The sequence below is a fragment of the Mycena indigotica genome (genome assembly GCF_014461135.1).
Source record: "Mycena indigotica strain 171206Taipei chromosome Unknown Mind.scaff0009, whole genome shotgun sequence".
NCBI lineage: Eukaryota > Fungi > Basidiomycota > Agaricomycetes > Agaricales > Mycenaceae > Mycena > Mycena indigotica.
The window spans coordinates 45565-61114 of NW_023503008.1; the positions used below are offsets into that span (position 1 = coordinate 45565).

The 15550-nt window shown below is 51.6% G+C and overlaps 9 protein-coding genes across 9 annotated transcripts; 6 read left to right on the top strand and 3 right to left on the bottom strand.

The window, feature by feature from the left end:
- Nucleotides 1-149: 149 nt before the first annotated feature.
- On the bottom strand, nucleotides 150-755 carry MIND_00989500 (Glycoside hydrolase family 5 protein; the record flags this gene model as incomplete). The annotated part of the gene is made up of 3 exons (XM_037366499.1): nucleotides 150-344; nucleotides 394-545; nucleotides 590-755. The coding sequence occupies 3 exons, from the start codon at nucleotides 753-755 to the stop codon at nucleotides 150-152; spliced, it is 513 nt and encodes a 170-aa protein (XP_037215893.1).
- On the top strand, nucleotides 413-872 carry MIND_00989600 (uncharacterized protein; the record flags this gene model as incomplete). The annotated part of the gene is made up of 2 exons (XM_037366500.1): nucleotides 413-453; nucleotides 509-872. 2 exons carry the CDS (start codon nucleotides 413-415, stop codon nucleotides 870-872), a joined length of 405 nt encoding a protein of 134 aa, XP_037215894.1.
- A 1570-nt stretch (nucleotides 873-2442) lies between these two features.
- On the top strand, nucleotides 2443-4137 carry MIND_00989700 (uncharacterized protein; the record flags this gene model as incomplete). The annotated part of the gene is made up of 12 exons (XM_037366501.1): nucleotides 2443-2535; nucleotides 2589-2667; nucleotides 2726-2783; nucleotides 2832-2949; nucleotides 3000-3030; nucleotides 3081-3136; nucleotides 3186-3241; nucleotides 3288-3366; nucleotides 3416-3424; nucleotides 3486-3496; nucleotides 3541-3667; nucleotides 3718-4137. 12 exons carry the CDS (start codon nucleotides 2443-2445, stop codon nucleotides 4135-4137), a joined length of 1137 nt encoding a protein of 378 aa, XP_037215895.1.
- Nucleotides 4138-4682: 545 nt separating this feature from the next.
- Nucleotides 4683-6017, bottom strand: MIND_00989800 (uncharacterized protein; the record flags this gene model as incomplete). Its single annotated transcript, XM_037366502.1, has 1 exon — nucleotides 4683-6017. Exon 1 carries the CDS (start codon nucleotides 5931-5933, stop codon nucleotides 4683-4685), a length of 1251 nt encoding a protein of 416 aa, XP_037215896.1. The 5' UTR covers nucleotides 5934-6017.
- Nucleotides 6018-6275: 258 nt separating this feature from the next.
- On the bottom strand, nucleotides 6276-7485 carry MIND_00989900 (Mitochondrial carrier protein; the record flags this gene model as incomplete). The annotated part of the gene is made up of 7 exons (XM_037366503.1): nucleotides 6276-6356; nucleotides 6405-6659; nucleotides 6706-6861; nucleotides 6911-6932; nucleotides 6992-7236; nucleotides 7287-7357; nucleotides 7416-7485. The coding sequence occupies 7 exons, from the start codon at nucleotides 7483-7485 to the stop codon at nucleotides 6276-6278; spliced, it is 900 nt and encodes a 299-aa protein (XP_037215897.1).
- Nucleotides 7486-7907: 422 nt separating this feature from the next.
- Nucleotides 7908-9477, top strand: MIND_00990000 (5-methylthioadenosine/S-adenosylhomocysteine deaminase n1; the record flags this gene model as incomplete). The annotated part of the gene is made up of 3 exons (XM_037366504.1): nucleotides 7908-8184; nucleotides 8239-8370; nucleotides 8420-9477. 3 exons carry the CDS (start codon nucleotides 7908-7910, stop codon nucleotides 9475-9477), a joined length of 1467 nt encoding a protein of 488 aa, XP_037215898.1.
- A 263-nt stretch (nucleotides 9478-9740) lies between these two features.
- MIND_00990100 (5-methylthioadenosine/S-adenosylhomocysteine deaminase n1) lies at nucleotides 9741-11329 on the top strand (the record flags this gene model as incomplete). The annotated part of the gene is made up of 3 exons (XM_037366505.1): nucleotides 9741-10044; nucleotides 10094-10225; nucleotides 10272-11329. The coding sequence occupies 3 exons, from the start codon at nucleotides 9741-9743 to the stop codon at nucleotides 11327-11329; spliced, it is 1494 nt and encodes a 497-aa protein (XP_037215899.1).
- A 358-nt stretch (nucleotides 11330-11687) lies between these two features.
- Nucleotides 11688-13242, top strand: MIND_00990200 (5-methylthioadenosine/S-adenosylhomocysteine deaminase n1; the record flags this gene model as incomplete). Its single annotated transcript, XM_037366506.1, has 3 exons — nucleotides 11688-11961; nucleotides 12007-12138; nucleotides 12185-13242. The coding sequence occupies 3 exons, from the start codon at nucleotides 11688-11690 to the stop codon at nucleotides 13240-13242; spliced, it is 1464 nt and encodes a 487-aa protein (XP_037215900.1).
- A 475-nt stretch (nucleotides 13243-13717) lies between these two features.
- Nucleotides 13718-15501, top strand: MIND_00990300 (Glycoside hydrolase family 54 protein; the record flags this gene model as incomplete). Its single annotated transcript, XM_037366507.1, has 6 exons — nucleotides 13718-14182; nucleotides 14233-14289; nucleotides 14386-14434; nucleotides 14483-14524; nucleotides 14571-14814; nucleotides 14862-15501. The coding sequence occupies 6 exons, from the start codon at nucleotides 13718-13720 to the stop codon at nucleotides 15499-15501; spliced, it is 1497 nt and encodes a 498-aa protein (XP_037215901.1).
- Nucleotides 15502-15550: the final 49 nt, after the last annotated feature.

Below are 15550 nucleotides of genomic sequence, written 5' to 3' on the forward strand. Positions count from 1 at the left end.
AACGATACTTACTCTACTCTTTCACCATCGTCGCAAAGTTGAATCCAGCCCCATCCATATGCGGCTTCAACCTGTCGATCTCTTCGGCGAACAAGTCGGTTTTCGAGTAGTTCGCGTGCAACTGTTCCAAGAGGCAAATCAGCAACTTGTCAATTTCCAGTCCAAGACAAACGCGCCTTTCGGGTTTGCCAACCAAGATAGTAATAGTTCAGCAATGGGTCGTCTCTTGCCGTGCTCCAGGCTCCTCCAACGAAGCCTTGCGCGAGATAGCAGTCGGTGAACGTCTTTTGCAGCGAATGCGCCAACGACTCGTCAACACTTTTGTCGTTTATGTGGATGAAGCACTTCCGCTCTGTTCGATCAGGTGATACAGACGCTCGAATAAGCTCTTACTATTTCGCACACTGGCGCCATGAGTGCGGGCCTCGGCAAACTCTCGTGTGCAAAGGGCAGGTAGGTGATTGCGGGTGTCCCGCTCACATCAAGAGCATTGACGAAGGCTTTGAAGGACGCGGACTCCTGTGGCCCTTGAGGCATCGGCCACTCTACAGTACCTCGTCAGCCATCCCACCCCTGACAAGAAACTCACGGATAACCCACAACAAGGTGTTTGGGGCGTCGGTGCAGAGGCCATAGTATTGTTCCTGTACCCCATGCCTAGTCACCGCTCTGCGGAGGTCCGCGAATGCGCCAGAGGCAAGGGTGAAGCCAGAGTGGGTGGTAAATTTTATGAGCTGAGATATGATGGGCGGCATTGCGATTTGGACGACTCGGAGCAGCGACCAGGTTCTTATAGATATCTTTTGCGGCGGACAACGGGCGGGAAAGCTCCTAGGGTCAACTTCCCCGCCAAGTTCCCGCCCCAACACTAACAGCGACAAACGGCATTCGGATCGAGAGCCTGAGACTGATATGTGTCGAATCAACAAGTGAGTACGTACCACAAATCACGAGTCATACCGCTGCAGTTCGCGCACGAATCGAAGAACAGACTGGTAACCAGCGCAAGGCCGAGATGATTGCAAACGGAATCCCTTGAAACCCCTGGGCCTGCAAAGTTGTTGAAACTTCGGGCTATGCTAGCGCTGGATAGGATAGGATAACATTACGCGGTATGGCGAATATCTGACGACTCTGCATTGCCAGCCTGGGTGCCCTGCGATCTCTGGAAATACTTGGGCTGGGACCAATTAGGACGGCGTTCCCAATGGAATCTATCCAATGCGACCACCGCCGCAGCGTTGCTCATCCGCTCGACTTCTTGCGTCGGCTATGCATGGCTATAGCTTAGACCCTATTATAGGGGGCCCCATCGGGCATCATCCTTAGCTTACACATGGATCCTCATTCCGAAACCGCGAAGACGAATCTGGGCAGGATATTCCTCCCCGCAGCCCACCGGACGCGTCTTGGTCGACGGGAAGCAGTTGCATGACTTGAAATGGCAGCACTGCCTGGCAAAGCTGGGTTTCTGGATAAATACCAGCCTGGGCAGCGCACTTTCCCCCAGCATCACCCACAATGCAATTCACCGCTCTCCTCGCCATGCTTCTCCTCACCGCATCCGCCCGCTCTGCGATGCTGCCCACCCCCGGCACCCAGCTCACGTGGTACACTGGCGCGGGCTGCACCGGCGAGATCATCAGCGGCAGCCTTGGCGTTGAAGACGGCAAATGCATCCAGTTTTCGACTGGTGGCGCACCCAGTCAAGTGAAGAGTGTCTCCTGGCGCCACGCTACACGCATCCGTTTCTTCGAGTCGGGCGGTTCATCCGATCAGTGCTTCGGCCAGACCTTCCACGGGTCCACCGAGGCTGGAGGCTGCTTGACCGCGCCTGCTGGGTAAGTCAGGTTATATTACGGAGCAGGTCAAGTGTTGATGTTTGCGCAGATTTAACTGGCAAAGTGTCCTCGTCGGCGAGACACGGCTTCGCACCCCCCAGCCCACCCAATCTCAGTGATTCAATAAAGAGAGCAACGATGTCGGACTCGTAGAGTACACACCACAATGAATGTTAACGCCTTAATGCTTGTTTATGTCCATCGAAAGTTCTAGTGAACACTCGGGGAGCTTGATGTGTTGCTTGACCTCAACTCTTCAGGAATTTGCGCGACATGACTGGGAGGATTGAGGTTATGTCGAAGTTTAAAGAACTTTAGCCTTTGGGTTGCATTTTACGAAAGCTTGACTTGGCAATGGTAGGGTGCTTATTATGGCAATAGATCTTCGTCTTCTTTTTCCACAGCAGATCTGTATGGTTTGTGTTTATATTCGGGGAACGACCAGGTACCAAAAGACTCCCTATCGGTCAACTAAACGTCAAAGTGAAGGTCGAAATGAACACCGCCGTCACAATTGTCACTCCAACAACTTTCCCTCTTTCCCCCATCCCTCCCTCTCTCCCCTCCCCTCGTGGGCCCCACTTTCTTTTCATTCTCCAAGATGCTCGTTCGTCTTGTGTCTGTTGTCGCGCTCTCGGCGACTATCGCCAACGCGCATCTGGCTGCCTGGCATAAGGGCATGTACGGTCTGAATGTGCGTGATGAGCCATTTCTCTCCCCTCAAGTTCTGATGTGATTCCCTTCCAGGGCGTATCTGGTTCAATAAATTATAACTCTGACGATGTTGTTCACCCGCTCTACCAAATGTCCAAGAGCGACTGGTGGTGTATGCTCCCCTCATCTTACTTGCGCTGGTGTGGCACTTTCTGACCCTTTACGCGTAGTCCACGGCTACAACGGCGTCCCTAACTTCCCTCCAGCCGAGGGCGACTTTCTTGAACTGTTTGTTCCACGTCGCTCCGCGATTTCACTGTTCTGAAACTCGTTCAGGCCAGCGGGAGGGTCCTTCACCGTCGAGATTGCCTCCAACCGTGGAGAGACCTCACTTGGCTTCAACGGCAAATATGCTACCTCATGGCCCGACGGTAAAAACTATCCTGAGGACTACGTCCGTAGCAATCTCTCACCAATGCCCATTTTTCTGACGACAACCGACAGAATGTTCCGACCTGCATCACGTCCCCCAACAGTGTGTTAACATATCTTCGATCAAGTTACCGACTAATTGCTAATAAATAGTGCATACGCAGAACCAATCCAGAGCTGCTGGAACTGCATTTGCTATTTCCTATACAGTCCGTCTAATCATTCTGAACTCAACACATAAGCTCATCTTCATTCTAGTCCGACATCAAGAAAGTGACCCCAGAGAATCTTGCGGTCTTTACTGTCCGTTATCAGTCAGTTCCTTTTACTAATTCGGGTCGCTTGTCTGAACTTTTGCAGCACTCCCTGGAAGAGGTTAACGAGCTATGACGTCCCCGCCGACATGCCCGCTTGCCCTTCTGGTGGCTGCATCTGTGCTGTGCGTGTACATTCCTGATCTTCTATCACAAAATCTGACCACCCTCTAGTGGGGATGGGTGCGATTTCGCTCGTAATCTATGATTCGATACTAATTTGCGTGTTTTCAAACACTTCCAGGTTCCCAATGGGTAGGTTCGCGGCTGCTCGTGAAACGCATCGCTGACTTTTCTAGATGCGGTCAGCCGAACATGTACCACCTGCCTTACCGATGCAAGGTCACTGGTGCTAAAAGCACTAAGGCCATCGGCCCCGCAAAGGCGCCTGTGTGGTGCGAGAATAACGCCGGCGGCTGCACAAAGGTAAGATAGCTCGGAATTTAGATGATGTCCTTGATGAAATGTCTTTTCAGGGCCCCAAGCAAATGATATACTGGAACCAAAACGAGGGAAATAACATCAGAGTGGACGGCTGGGACGCTGCTGGGGATCCGAAGAGCCCAGCCTACAACTCCAAATGTGGTTTCCCCGATGGTGCTCAGTATGACATCTTCACGGGAGGCACCTCGAGCCCACCTTCCAACCCACCCCCTTCATCAAACGATGACAATAAACCGTCATCCAACGCCGATAAGTCCTCTTCCAACACCGATAAATCAGCCTCGACGGACACCCAGAAGAAGGTTGCTACAACCTCTAACACATCGTCCTCCTCCTCCGATCCTGCTCCTAAATGCGAGAAACGTAGTCACCGCAAGCGCCGAGCAGATATGCAGGCGCGGGCCAATAGTGTCACTTTCCACCGACGCCGTCATGCTCATCATGGCCTCTAATCCAATTAAACTAACGCAACGCTCGACGCAACTCACCAACTCATTTCACCATCGTCATTCTCTTGCTTGTCACTGTCACATATATTGCATTTGGATCTCGTCAGATCCCTGGCGCCAGCGCCGATACCCTCGCGCGGCCGCTGCGAGCAGTGTGCCGTTATTTCGACTCCTTTCTCTGGATGCCTAGTTTTGCACACTTTATTTTTGCAAGTAGTAGAGCTTTTACGTCCCTGCAGCGGAATAGAAATTTGTTGTCCCTGTAGATCTGGCTGCGTAACAGCAGCAAATCAGCCCTTGGTTGAGATGAAGCGCGTTGGTTACTTCGAGGAAGCTGTGGGAGGAAGACAAGTCGAAACTAATAGGTCATGAATTGGTGTAAATCTCAGCCAGATGGGCGTTGACGACAGTTGTCGAGAGTGCAATAGACCAAAACGGACGAGCATCCTGAAGGGTAAAAAGAGTGTGGGGCCCACGAGGGGAAGTTAGAGGAGGATAAGTTCATTTTGACATGAATATTCACTTGACCGATAATGAGAGTTCGAGTCCTAGACTGCAACACCGTGAACATGAACCCTCACACTCGGCACCCGGCCTACCAACTCTCTAAACTCCAGCATTACCTCATTCTTCCACAACTCCCAGTCATGTCGCTTCACAAGCTCCAGCGCAAATGCTTGGAGACCGAACTTCTCAGATCGTAGACGCACAACCTCCACGAGCTCAGTGATGTGCATTGAGTGCGTTATCGGACACGCTTTGATGCTCAGAGAGTGGAGGTTAAGCAACGCTCCAGCCCTCAACCGAGACAAGAGTGCATCGAAGAAGGTCGGGTCTCTCCATGTGACACTGATCTCCAGCTCCTCAATGAACTCCATCACCTCGGAGTCGAGTAGATAAGCAATACGACTGCACTGGATGTTAGCGAGGCGCAGGTGTCGCAGACTCCATTGAGAACGCCGTCCTAGTTCGACAATATTGGTCGGTAGTTCACTGGCGCCCGCCAGCCCAATTATTTCTAGTGATCTCAGCGCGGGCAGAGACAAGTATTCCAGTATGTCAGCGTCCCGTGCTAACGTAGCCCTGAATTTCTGCAATTTCGGGAGTGTTTTAATGGAGCGAGGGCTCCGATAGTCATATTCACAAACGATGCTGAAGGTCTCGAGCTGTTCCAGGTCTAGCAAACGGAAATTCGAGTGGACCCAAGAATACGGTGGTCCGTCAATGAGGAGGTCGGTGATTTGAGACCACGGAAACGCAATGTAGATATCGGTGTCGAAGTACCCGAGCAGTTGAAGGCGCTGCAACTTTGGGGCTAGAATGTAATGTCCCTTGTCATCTTGATCGAGCCTTATACTGGGGGGGCAGCGCAGACAAAGGCTCTTTAGCTGAGGTAGCGCTCCACCGCGCAAAACCGAGGAGAGACGCTGTAGAGGTATATCGAGCTGCGATATTTGACCCGAAAATATTGGGAGCAGAGCGTAAGAGAGCGTAGTACTGCGTTCCTCTGCGTGGATTCCAAGCTTTATTGGATGACTGCCCGCTCTGGAGAGCCATGCAATGGCCATTTGGCAAAGTTCCGCTTCATCATCGTCGGTTCCTCCCTCCAGAAACTTTGGGCATTTGTAGACGTTAAGCCTGGCCCAAAGCTGTCCAAGTGCGAAGCAAATGTCTCTCCAGCTGACACACACAGCCGCGAGACGGAGTTGCTGGGCAGGATGTTTGAGTGGGCTCGGGTTATCGAGCACACAGAGTTCGAAAATTTGAGCAGTGATTTCAAAGGGAAGAGCATCGATCATTGCGTTGATTTCTGGAGCGACGACTGGCGTTATGTAGTCGATAGTCTGTTCTGGAGAGGCCTCAACTCGGGGTAAGTAAGTAGAAAGAGGTGAGCGACAGCCGAAACTGTGATCCGTCAATCATTTCCCGATCTAGTTTGTCGTGGGGTAAGGTTGTTAACTGAGTAGAGGGCATGAATTACAACGTGTAAATCCGATCTAGGTCTAAAACTACACGAGAAAGTGTCTGGTACTTTTGTTAAATTATGCGTAAGCAGCAGAGCGTAAGCGTAGTCCGTAGTGAGTGGTGGATTCGACAGCATCCGTCGTAAGGACGTGGAAAAGCAATACGAAGGCGCTAGATTAGACGTAGTTAGCGAAGAAGGGGATCAGCGACTGGGCAAGGGTGTAGCTGAACACGAGCTTAGGACCAACGACGAGAATCTGCATTTGCGTGTGAGCCAGTTTCAAGGGAGGTAAAGCAATGTGTACCTTCGGCGTCAGACCCTTGAAAAATGCGGAGACACCCTCATTTTTGACAAGTTCCCTGACCGCTGCAACGCCAGAGACGTTGTTCTCGAAGTTGGCATTCTGGATACGGGTCTTGATAACGTCGAGGGGGGCGGCGACCGTAATGGATGCGACCGCGCCTGCTATAGAGGCAATGAAGTTTTGCGTCCATGTCGCTTTGGAGTAATCGGAGACGCCTAAGACGTAGTCTTTTGTCACCGCGGAAGCGCCGAATAGCTATAGGGATGTCAGACTTTGGAGGAGACGGAAGATAACTACTCGCAGCAAAACTTCCAGGCGCATTGCGAGCCATAGTCCAGCCCCAGCCGCGGTACAGTGTGGTTCCTTCTTCCAGGAAGATGCGAACCACGCCGCGACCGCGGAAAGCCTCTGGGTTGACTTGACGCTTGATTTTCAACGCGTCAAGAGGGAGGAGCACCTGATATATGTTGGTTCACAGGAAATTAGAAGTCGTCATTTCCACGCACAACTTCGCCAATGCCCGTCAAGCTAAGAAAGGAAAGAACATATTAAAAAAGTATGAACCACACGCGTTATGAGCTACGCACCTCCCAGCTGCAGCCTGTGTCATGAGTTTACCATTCCGCTCGCCAAAGGTGTTTGTGAATTCGGTCTTGTAATGTCGGTTGATCAAGTCGTTGAACCACGGCTGTCCACCGAATTTGTATATCCGCTGAGCAACTTTATAGCCCGCTGCATACCCTAGTCCAGGGAATAGCGACACAAATTTGCGGGCCACAGAGGCGGTCGCGTAGTCCCTGAAGATAATGGCGTTGGCCGTGCCCATAGACATCTGCGTTCAAGTCAATATGGTCAAGGGACTGCTTCGGACGAAATACGAGCCTTGGCCTTGTTGCTCATGAGACGTTTGGCGACAGTGTCCACGGGGTGGAACACGAGCAATTCCGCGACGCCTAAAACGCGTTTGGTAGTCAGTTTCGACCAAGCTCAACAGCTTTTACTGCAACTCACCAGACGCCCCCGAACCGAGGACACGGGCAGTACCGGACTCTTTGCCTTTGGATGAGAGCGGAGGGGACATTATAGACGAAAGGTAAGAGTGAGGTTGCGCAGTGAAGCTCGTGAGGGTGGCCCAAAAGAAATCGCAAAATTGGAATGACCCAAAATTTTGTGTGACAGTGACAGTGCGTCACACAGCTGAATCTTCTCTCGTCAGCCTTCCAACATGCCGCCTGGTTCTGCTGTTGCAATTTCTTCCCAACTCCTTCCCTATGCATATATATTCTCCTCGAGACCAAGTATCAGAGGCGCCAACTCTCTGCTCGCCGGAGTGCGTCAGCCTTGTATTACAAACGCCAATCGGGCGGCTTCCCACCTCCAATGAGAGCGTTCAACATCTTTTATTGACTCATCAGCTTTCACTCGCACGGTTAAATACGGACGATTCCCAAAGCCTATATAAACTGGCAGGGATTCAGTGCGGACTAACCAGCTCCCACTCTCATGGCAACCTCTAGCTCGTTACTGCTCAAGAACGGAACCTTGCTAATGCACAAAGAAGATGACCATGTCGAGCCGATCAAGGCAGACTTGCTCATCATTGGGAACAAGATCACAGACATTCAACCACATCTTGACGCGCCTGGGGTTGACACTGTAGTCCTTGACTGCACTGGAAAACTCATTTCACCTGGCTTCATCGACACCCACCATCATGTGTGGCAAACCCAGCTCAAGGGCCGGCATGCGAATGATACCCTCTTGGATTACATCCCCAAGGGTACGTGAACTGCTTGTAGCATGGAAAATGTCTCTCAAACAACATATCACACAGGAAATTCCACCGGCGCGCTCTATAATGCCGAAGATGTATTCTGGGGAGAACTCGGAGGATGTTTGGAGGCCATCGACAGTGGAACGACCATGCTCGTCGATCACGCACACATCACTCACGGACCTTCTCATGGTCAGTTTAAATTTTGTCGTTTCGGTCTTGGTTTTTATTGTGTCTCCAGTTCCCAAAGCTATATCCGCTACTGTTACCTCTGGTATTCGCTCCATCTTCGGTTATTGCGATACATCCAACGTGACGTCATGGAGTCCACTCACGTTCGCCCCGGCGACTCCGGACTACTTCGACTCTCAGTTCGCTGATCTCGCAAATCAGCAGCCGTTTGGGGATGGTCGCGTTCAACTGGGGTTAGCTTTCGACAGCTTCTTCCTTCCTAAAGAAATAGTTATCGAACGATATCAACGAGCCCGTTCGCTTGGAATCAAGCTTGTCACCTCCCATTATGTCCGTGGCGCTATCATTGGACAACACTCTCTCGTGGAGCTATTAAAGTCCTATGGATTGCTCGGTCCGGACATCCTCCTCTCGCATGCAAGCAACGCAACATCAGAAGATGCTGCCCTTCTTGCAAAGGCCAATGCCCATGTCTCTGCAACCCCCGACACGGAGCTCCAAATGGCTCATGGCTTCCCCGTCTCGTTCCGTGATGACCTTCATGCTCTTTGTTCCCTTGGTGTCGACTGTCATAGCAACAATTCCGGTGACATACTGACTCAAATGAGACTCGCTCTCCAAGCTGCCCGGGGGTCGTATAACCAATCATTTGTTGATGCTGGGAAGAATCCCAACTTCGTCAAACATACTGTCGAGGCGGCATTTAACTTGGGGACGATCAAGGGGGCTCGGGCTGTAGGAATGGAAGGTCAAATTGGTAGTATTGCCGTTGGAAAATTGGCCGACCTTGTCATCATCGATGGAGAATCACCCGCAACAATATGCGCTGCTGAACACGACCCAGTTGCCGCAATTGTCATGCATGCCTCAGTTCGCGATATCGAAACTGTGATCGTGGACGGGAAAATCAGGAAGAGAGGTGGCAAGCTCCTGGCGGTCCAGGGCCCAGCGGGGGAAAATCTGCAGTGGAAAACCGTCGCCCGGAAGCTGATGGAGAGCCGCCTGCGAATTGAGGCAGAGTATCGCAAAATCGACATGAAAAGCGCTACTACCCGGATTATGGAGGTATTCCAGATGAAGTCTGAGAACTTTGTCGATTCCCTGTAACACGTATTCGGCGGCAGTATCTCTGTCGCAGGCCTCATCTAACACGTCTTGCGAGCTCTGGACGAATTCTCAGTTGCTCTATGCATTTCCTCCTCGGAAGGGTCCAAACTTTGGGTTGACATCATGGACCTTGACCCTGTTCTGTCAATGCCCGTCAGTAACGGAAAACGTCTTTCAGGTTTCAATCGGCTCGAGCAGCCTTGACTCATCAGTTTTGACTCGCATAATTGAAGGCGCGCCACCGCGCGGAAACTTAGCCGTCGATGTATATAAGTGACGATTCCAGGAGCATCTCAGTCATGGCATCCATACTCCTCAATCACGGGACTATACTTCTGCACGACGACAACGATCACATCACGCCGGTCAAGTCAGATCTACTTGTTGTTGGAAACGAAATCGCAGAGATTCGACCACAGATCAACGGGTTTGGCAAGGACACAGTTATACTCGATTGTACCGGGAAAGTGGTTTCGCCTGGTTTTATCGACACCCATCATCACGTATGGCAAACACAGCTAAAAGGTCGACATGCGAATGCTACTCTGTTGGATTATATGCCGAGAGGTAAGTCGGATAAGGCGTTTTGTCTCATCAGGAACCGATGCTAGTGCAGGAAACTCTACTGGCGCTCTTTACAATGCTGAGGACGTCTTTTGGGGAGAACTCGCAGGGTGTTTGGAGGCTATTGATGGGGGAACTACGATGCTTGTCGACCACGCACACATCACTCATGGCCCGCTTCATGGTCTGTGCCATGTTTCCCCCGTTGTACTACCGCTTAGCGGATGCAGCTCCCAACGCGATATCTGCCACTGTCTCGTCTGGGATTCGCTCTATTTATGGCTACTGCGACACCCCTAACGTGACTTCGTGGAATCCGCTGACTTTTGCGGCCGCTACGCCTGACTATTTTGACTCTCAGCTCGCTGACCTTGCCAAACAACAACCCTTCGGTGACGGTCGTGTTCAACTCGGTTTGGCCTTCGACAGCTTTTTCCTTCCCAAAGAAATGGTCATTGAAAGATACAAAAGTGCTCGTTCACTCGGTATCAAACTGGTCACCTCCCATTATGCCCGTGGCCCCGTTGTTGGGCAACACTCTGTCGTAGAGTTGCTCGAGGCATATGGACTGCTGGGTCCTGATATTCTCCTTTCGCATGCAAGCAATGCCACACCGAACGACGCTGCCCTCCTCGCAAGCGCCAATGCGCATGTCTCCACGACACCAGAAACAGAGCTTCAAGCAGCCCTTGGCTTTCCTGTTGCGTTCCGCGACGATCTTCATGGCGTCGCTTCCCTCGGTGTCGACTCTCACAGCAACAATTCAGGCGATATGCTTACTCAAATGAGACTTGCTCTGCAAGCTGCAAGAGGAGCTCGTAATCAATCATTCGTTGATGCTGGCAAGAATCCCAACTTTGTTAAACACACCGTCGAGGCGGCATTCAACTTGGGGACGATCAAAGGTGCCCGAGCGGTTGGAATGGAGGGTCAAATCGGTAGTATTGCTGTTGGAAAGCTCGCCGACCTCGTTGTATTTGACGGAGAGTCCCCCGCAATGGTCTGCGCGGCTGAGCATGACCCAGTCGCTGCAATTGTCATGCATGCCTCTATTCGAGATATCGAAGCTGTGATTGTGGACGGGAAAATCAGGAAAAGCGGCGGCAAGCTTCTGGCCGTACAGGGTCCAACGGGGGGAAATCTGGAGTGGAAAACCGTCGCTCAGAAGTTGATGGAGAGTCGCACGAGGATTGAGGCTGAGTATCGTAAGATCGACATGAAAAGCGCTACAGCCCGCATTATGGAGGTCTTCCAAATGAAGCCGGAAAACTTTGTCGATTCCTTGTAACGCGCAATTGACAAAAGTGTCAGTCAAAGGTCGTGCGCCTTGGCCCTGCGACTCCTGCAGCCTTCACCCCAAGACTCGAAAGAATATGAACAGTCAGTGCATTTTTAATATTATTAGTGCCAACCTGACGTTGACAAGAACATCAGCGTTCCGCGATCGGACGATGCAAACGTATAGAGCTTTTACTACACGGAAGCCCTTCCGCTAGATCAACGGTTCTGTGAAGCCATCGTCTTTCAATGAGCGATCCTATTGAGTCATCAGGTCTTACTCGCACGGTTAAACGCAGAGACTTGGCCGCGTAGCTATAAAGACGAGAATCTTTATGTAGTCAGAAGCTTGGGCGTCTCTCTCTCTCATGGTGTCCAACTCGATACTCCTCAAGAACGGGATAATCCTGGTGCATGACGAGAATGATCACATCACGCCGATAAAATCTGATCTACTTGTTGTTGGAAACACAATCGCAGACATTCGACCGCACATCGACGCATCTAGCCTAGATACCATTATCCTTGACTGCACTCGGAAATTGGTTTCGCCAGGCTTTATCGACACGCACCATCACGTGTGGCAAACACAGTTGAAAGGTCGACATGCGAATGATACTCTCCTGGATTACATGCCGAGAGGTAAGTCGGACAAACCGTTTCTATTGATAATTAACATCTTAGCAGGGAACTCTACCGGGGCGCTCTACAACGCTGATGATGTTTTTTGGGGAGAACTGGGAGGGTGTTTGGAGGCTATTGATGGGGGAACCACGATGCTTGTCGACCATGCTCATATCACTCATGGTCCCCTTCATGGTCTGTTGCGTATTTGCTTCATTTTATTGATTTTCAATAAATGCAGCTCCCAACGCGATATCCGCCACTGTTTCGTCTGGAATTCGCTCCGTCTATGGTTACTGTGACACCCCCAACGTGACTTCATGGGATCCACTGACTTTTGCGCCGTCTACACCCGACTATTTCGACTCCCAGCTCGCTGATCTAGCAAAACAACAACCGTTTGGGGATGGTCGCGTTCAACTTGGGTTGGCTTTCGACAGCTTCTTTCTTCCTAAGGAGATGGTGATCGAGCGATTTGAAAAGGCCCGCTCTCTCGGAATAAAGCTGATCACCTCTCATTATGTTCGTGGGGCCGTGTTCGGGCCACACTCTCTCGTCGAGTTGCTGGAGGCATATGGGCTACTTGGTCCCGACATTCTCCTTTCGCATGCAAGCAACGCCACAACGAACGACGCTGTTCTCCTCACGAGCGCCAACGCTCATGTGGCTGCAACACCGAACACCGAACTGCAAATGGCTCATGGCTTCCCTGTGTCATTCCGCGATGACCTTCACGCTGTTGCTTCCCTGGGTGTGGACTGCCAAAGCACCAATCCAGGCGACATGCTTACTCAGATGAGACTTGCTCTCCAAGTAGCACGAGGTGCCTATAACCAGCCATTTATCGATGTCGGCAAGAACCCGAACGTCGTCAAGCATACCGTCGAGTCTGTGTTCAATCTCGGCACAATCAAGGGGGCTCGGGCTGTAGGAATGGCAAGTCATATTGGTAGTATTGCGGTCGGAAAGCTTGCCGACCTGGTTATATTCGACGGAGAATCGCCTGCAATGGTTTGTGCTGCCGAACATGACCCGGTCACTGCCATCGTGATGCACGCATCGGTCCGTGACGTCGAAACAGTGATTGTGGATGGAAAGATTCGGAAGAGCGGGGGCAAGCTTCTGGCTGTTCAGGGTCTAAATGGTGAGAAAATGGAGTGGAACACCGTCGCGGAGAAGCTCATTGAGAGCCGCGTGCGAATTGAAGCGGAGTATCGCAAAATCGACATGAAAAGCGCTACGGTCCGGATTATGGATATCTTTCAGATGCGGCCCGAAAACTTTGTCGATTCCCCGTAAAGTCTTTATATCAGCTAGATGCTCTCCACTCCGGCACGTTGCACTGCTTCCCTCGAGTCTTTTCAACTCTTTTCAACTTGAAGTTACTTGCGTATTTTATTTGCCAGTGTGTCTGGAGTTTTGAATGCCATTGAATCATTTTCTTTATGAGCCGGACCGTGCTCCACCCAAACTGTCAGTTGATGTCACGGTTTCACCGCTGCTGCATTTGAGTTCTCTCGCCGACATCTTGCCTCACTGTCCTGCTGTTCAAGGTTGTCATGGGACGGCTGCAAATGTGCAAAACCCTCGCTCACCAGATGGTGATAATGCTCGGAAAGATTCCCCCATGGTGCTCTACTTCTGAGAATCCTATTTCTAAAGCTCCCCAAAAAGTCCGAACAGCTTCACGTGATCGTTCCCATCACATCTTTTGCTTCTCCCCGCCATCTACAAAATGCCCAACTTCCAATGGACGGATGACCCAACCTGAAGCATGCGCTCCTCACTCCTTGTGCTGTCCTCCGCCGCAGCTCTAGCTATTGCAGGCCCTTGCGACATCTATGCATCTGGCGGAACGCCATGTGTTGCAGCCCACAGCACCACCCGTGCCCTTTACAGCGCGTTTTCCGGTTCCCTTTACCAAGTAAAACGTGGCTCTGACGGTGCGACGACCAACATTGCCCCCTTGTCTGCAGGCGGTGTTGCCAATGCTGCCGCTCAAGACTCCTTCTGTTCTGGCACAACATGCCTGATCACCATCATCTACGACCAGTCTGGCAAAGGAAATCACCTCACCCAAGCACCGCCAGGTGGTTTCAAGGGCCCCGCAGCCAACGGCTTCGACAATCTTGCTTCTGCCACTGCTGCACCAGTCACACTCGGGGGACACAAGGCATATGGTGTCTTCGTTGCCCCAGGAACGGGTTATCGCAATGATGCTACCAATGGCATTGCCAAGGTTGGTTCCCAAGCAACGAGAATCGTTCATTTCCAACCTGACCATTTCAGGGGGATGCTGCCGAGGGCATGTATGCAGTTTTGGATGGAACTCACTTCAATGGGTGCGTTTTCTCGCTTGCTTGTACTACTCAATCCTAATGCTTTCTACCCAGGGTAACACCTGCTCAATTAAACCCCAAACATGGACTTATTCCATTATAGGGCTGCTGCTTCGACTACGGCAATGCTGAGACTAGTGCGAAGGACACTGGTCAGTGTCTGTCTAACCTTTAAAGCACGACAAATTGACTTGATTAAGGTAATGGCCACATGGAGGCGATTTACTTTGGTAATAACAAAGGTATGTCGCCACTATTGTCCTTGCTTCGGTTAATTCCACAAAAAAGTCTGGGGTACTGGCTCTGGCAACGGACCATGGATCATGGCAGACCTTGAAAACGGCCTCTTCTCTGGCCAGGGCACCAAACTCAACTCTGGCGATCCTACGCAAACTTCTCGCTTCCTCACGGCCGTTGTCAAAGGCCAGCCTGGCTTGTGGGCTATCCGTGGCGGAAACGCCGCTTCTGGTTCTTTGTCTACCTACTACAGCGGTGGGCGGCCAACAGTCGGAGGGTATTCGCCGATGTCCAAGTGCGCGTTTCGCTAGCCACCTTGTTGTCGCTGACAAAATGCATCAGAGAGGGAGCTATTATCCTTGGGATCGGCGGTGACAACAGCAACGGAGCCCAGGGCACCTTCTACGAGGGTGTGATGACAACTGGCTATCCTTCTGACGCGACGGAGAACTCGGTCCAGGCCAACATCGTCGCTGCCGGCTACGGAACATCTTCACTCGTCGGCGGGCCAGCGATTAACATCAACTCAACCATCTCCCTTCGCGCTACAACTGCGGGTTACGACACTCGCTATATCGCCCACAATGGCGCCGCGGTCAATACCCAAGTCGTCACCTCATCCAGCACCAATGCGCTGAAGCTCTCCGCGAGCTGGACCGTCGTTCCTGGGCTCGGAAACAGCGGATGCATCTCCTTGCAGTCACGTGACACCACTGGCAGTTACCTGCGCCACTCCAACTTTGCACTTCAAGTCAGCGCCAACGATGGCTCGCAAGCATTCCGCGAAGACGCGACTTTCTGCCCAGAGGCGGGACTCAACGGCCAGGGCAACACCATCCGCAGCTGGAGTCACCCCACCCGCTTCTTCCGACATTTCAACAACAATCTCTATGTCAGCTCCAACGGCGGTGTCCACGATTTCGATGCCACGGGGGCTTTCAATGACGACGTTAGTTTTGTTGTAAGCGCCGCATTTGCTTGACAAGAGGGCATGTTGTAAAATAGCATCGAATGATGAATCCAAATGAGAA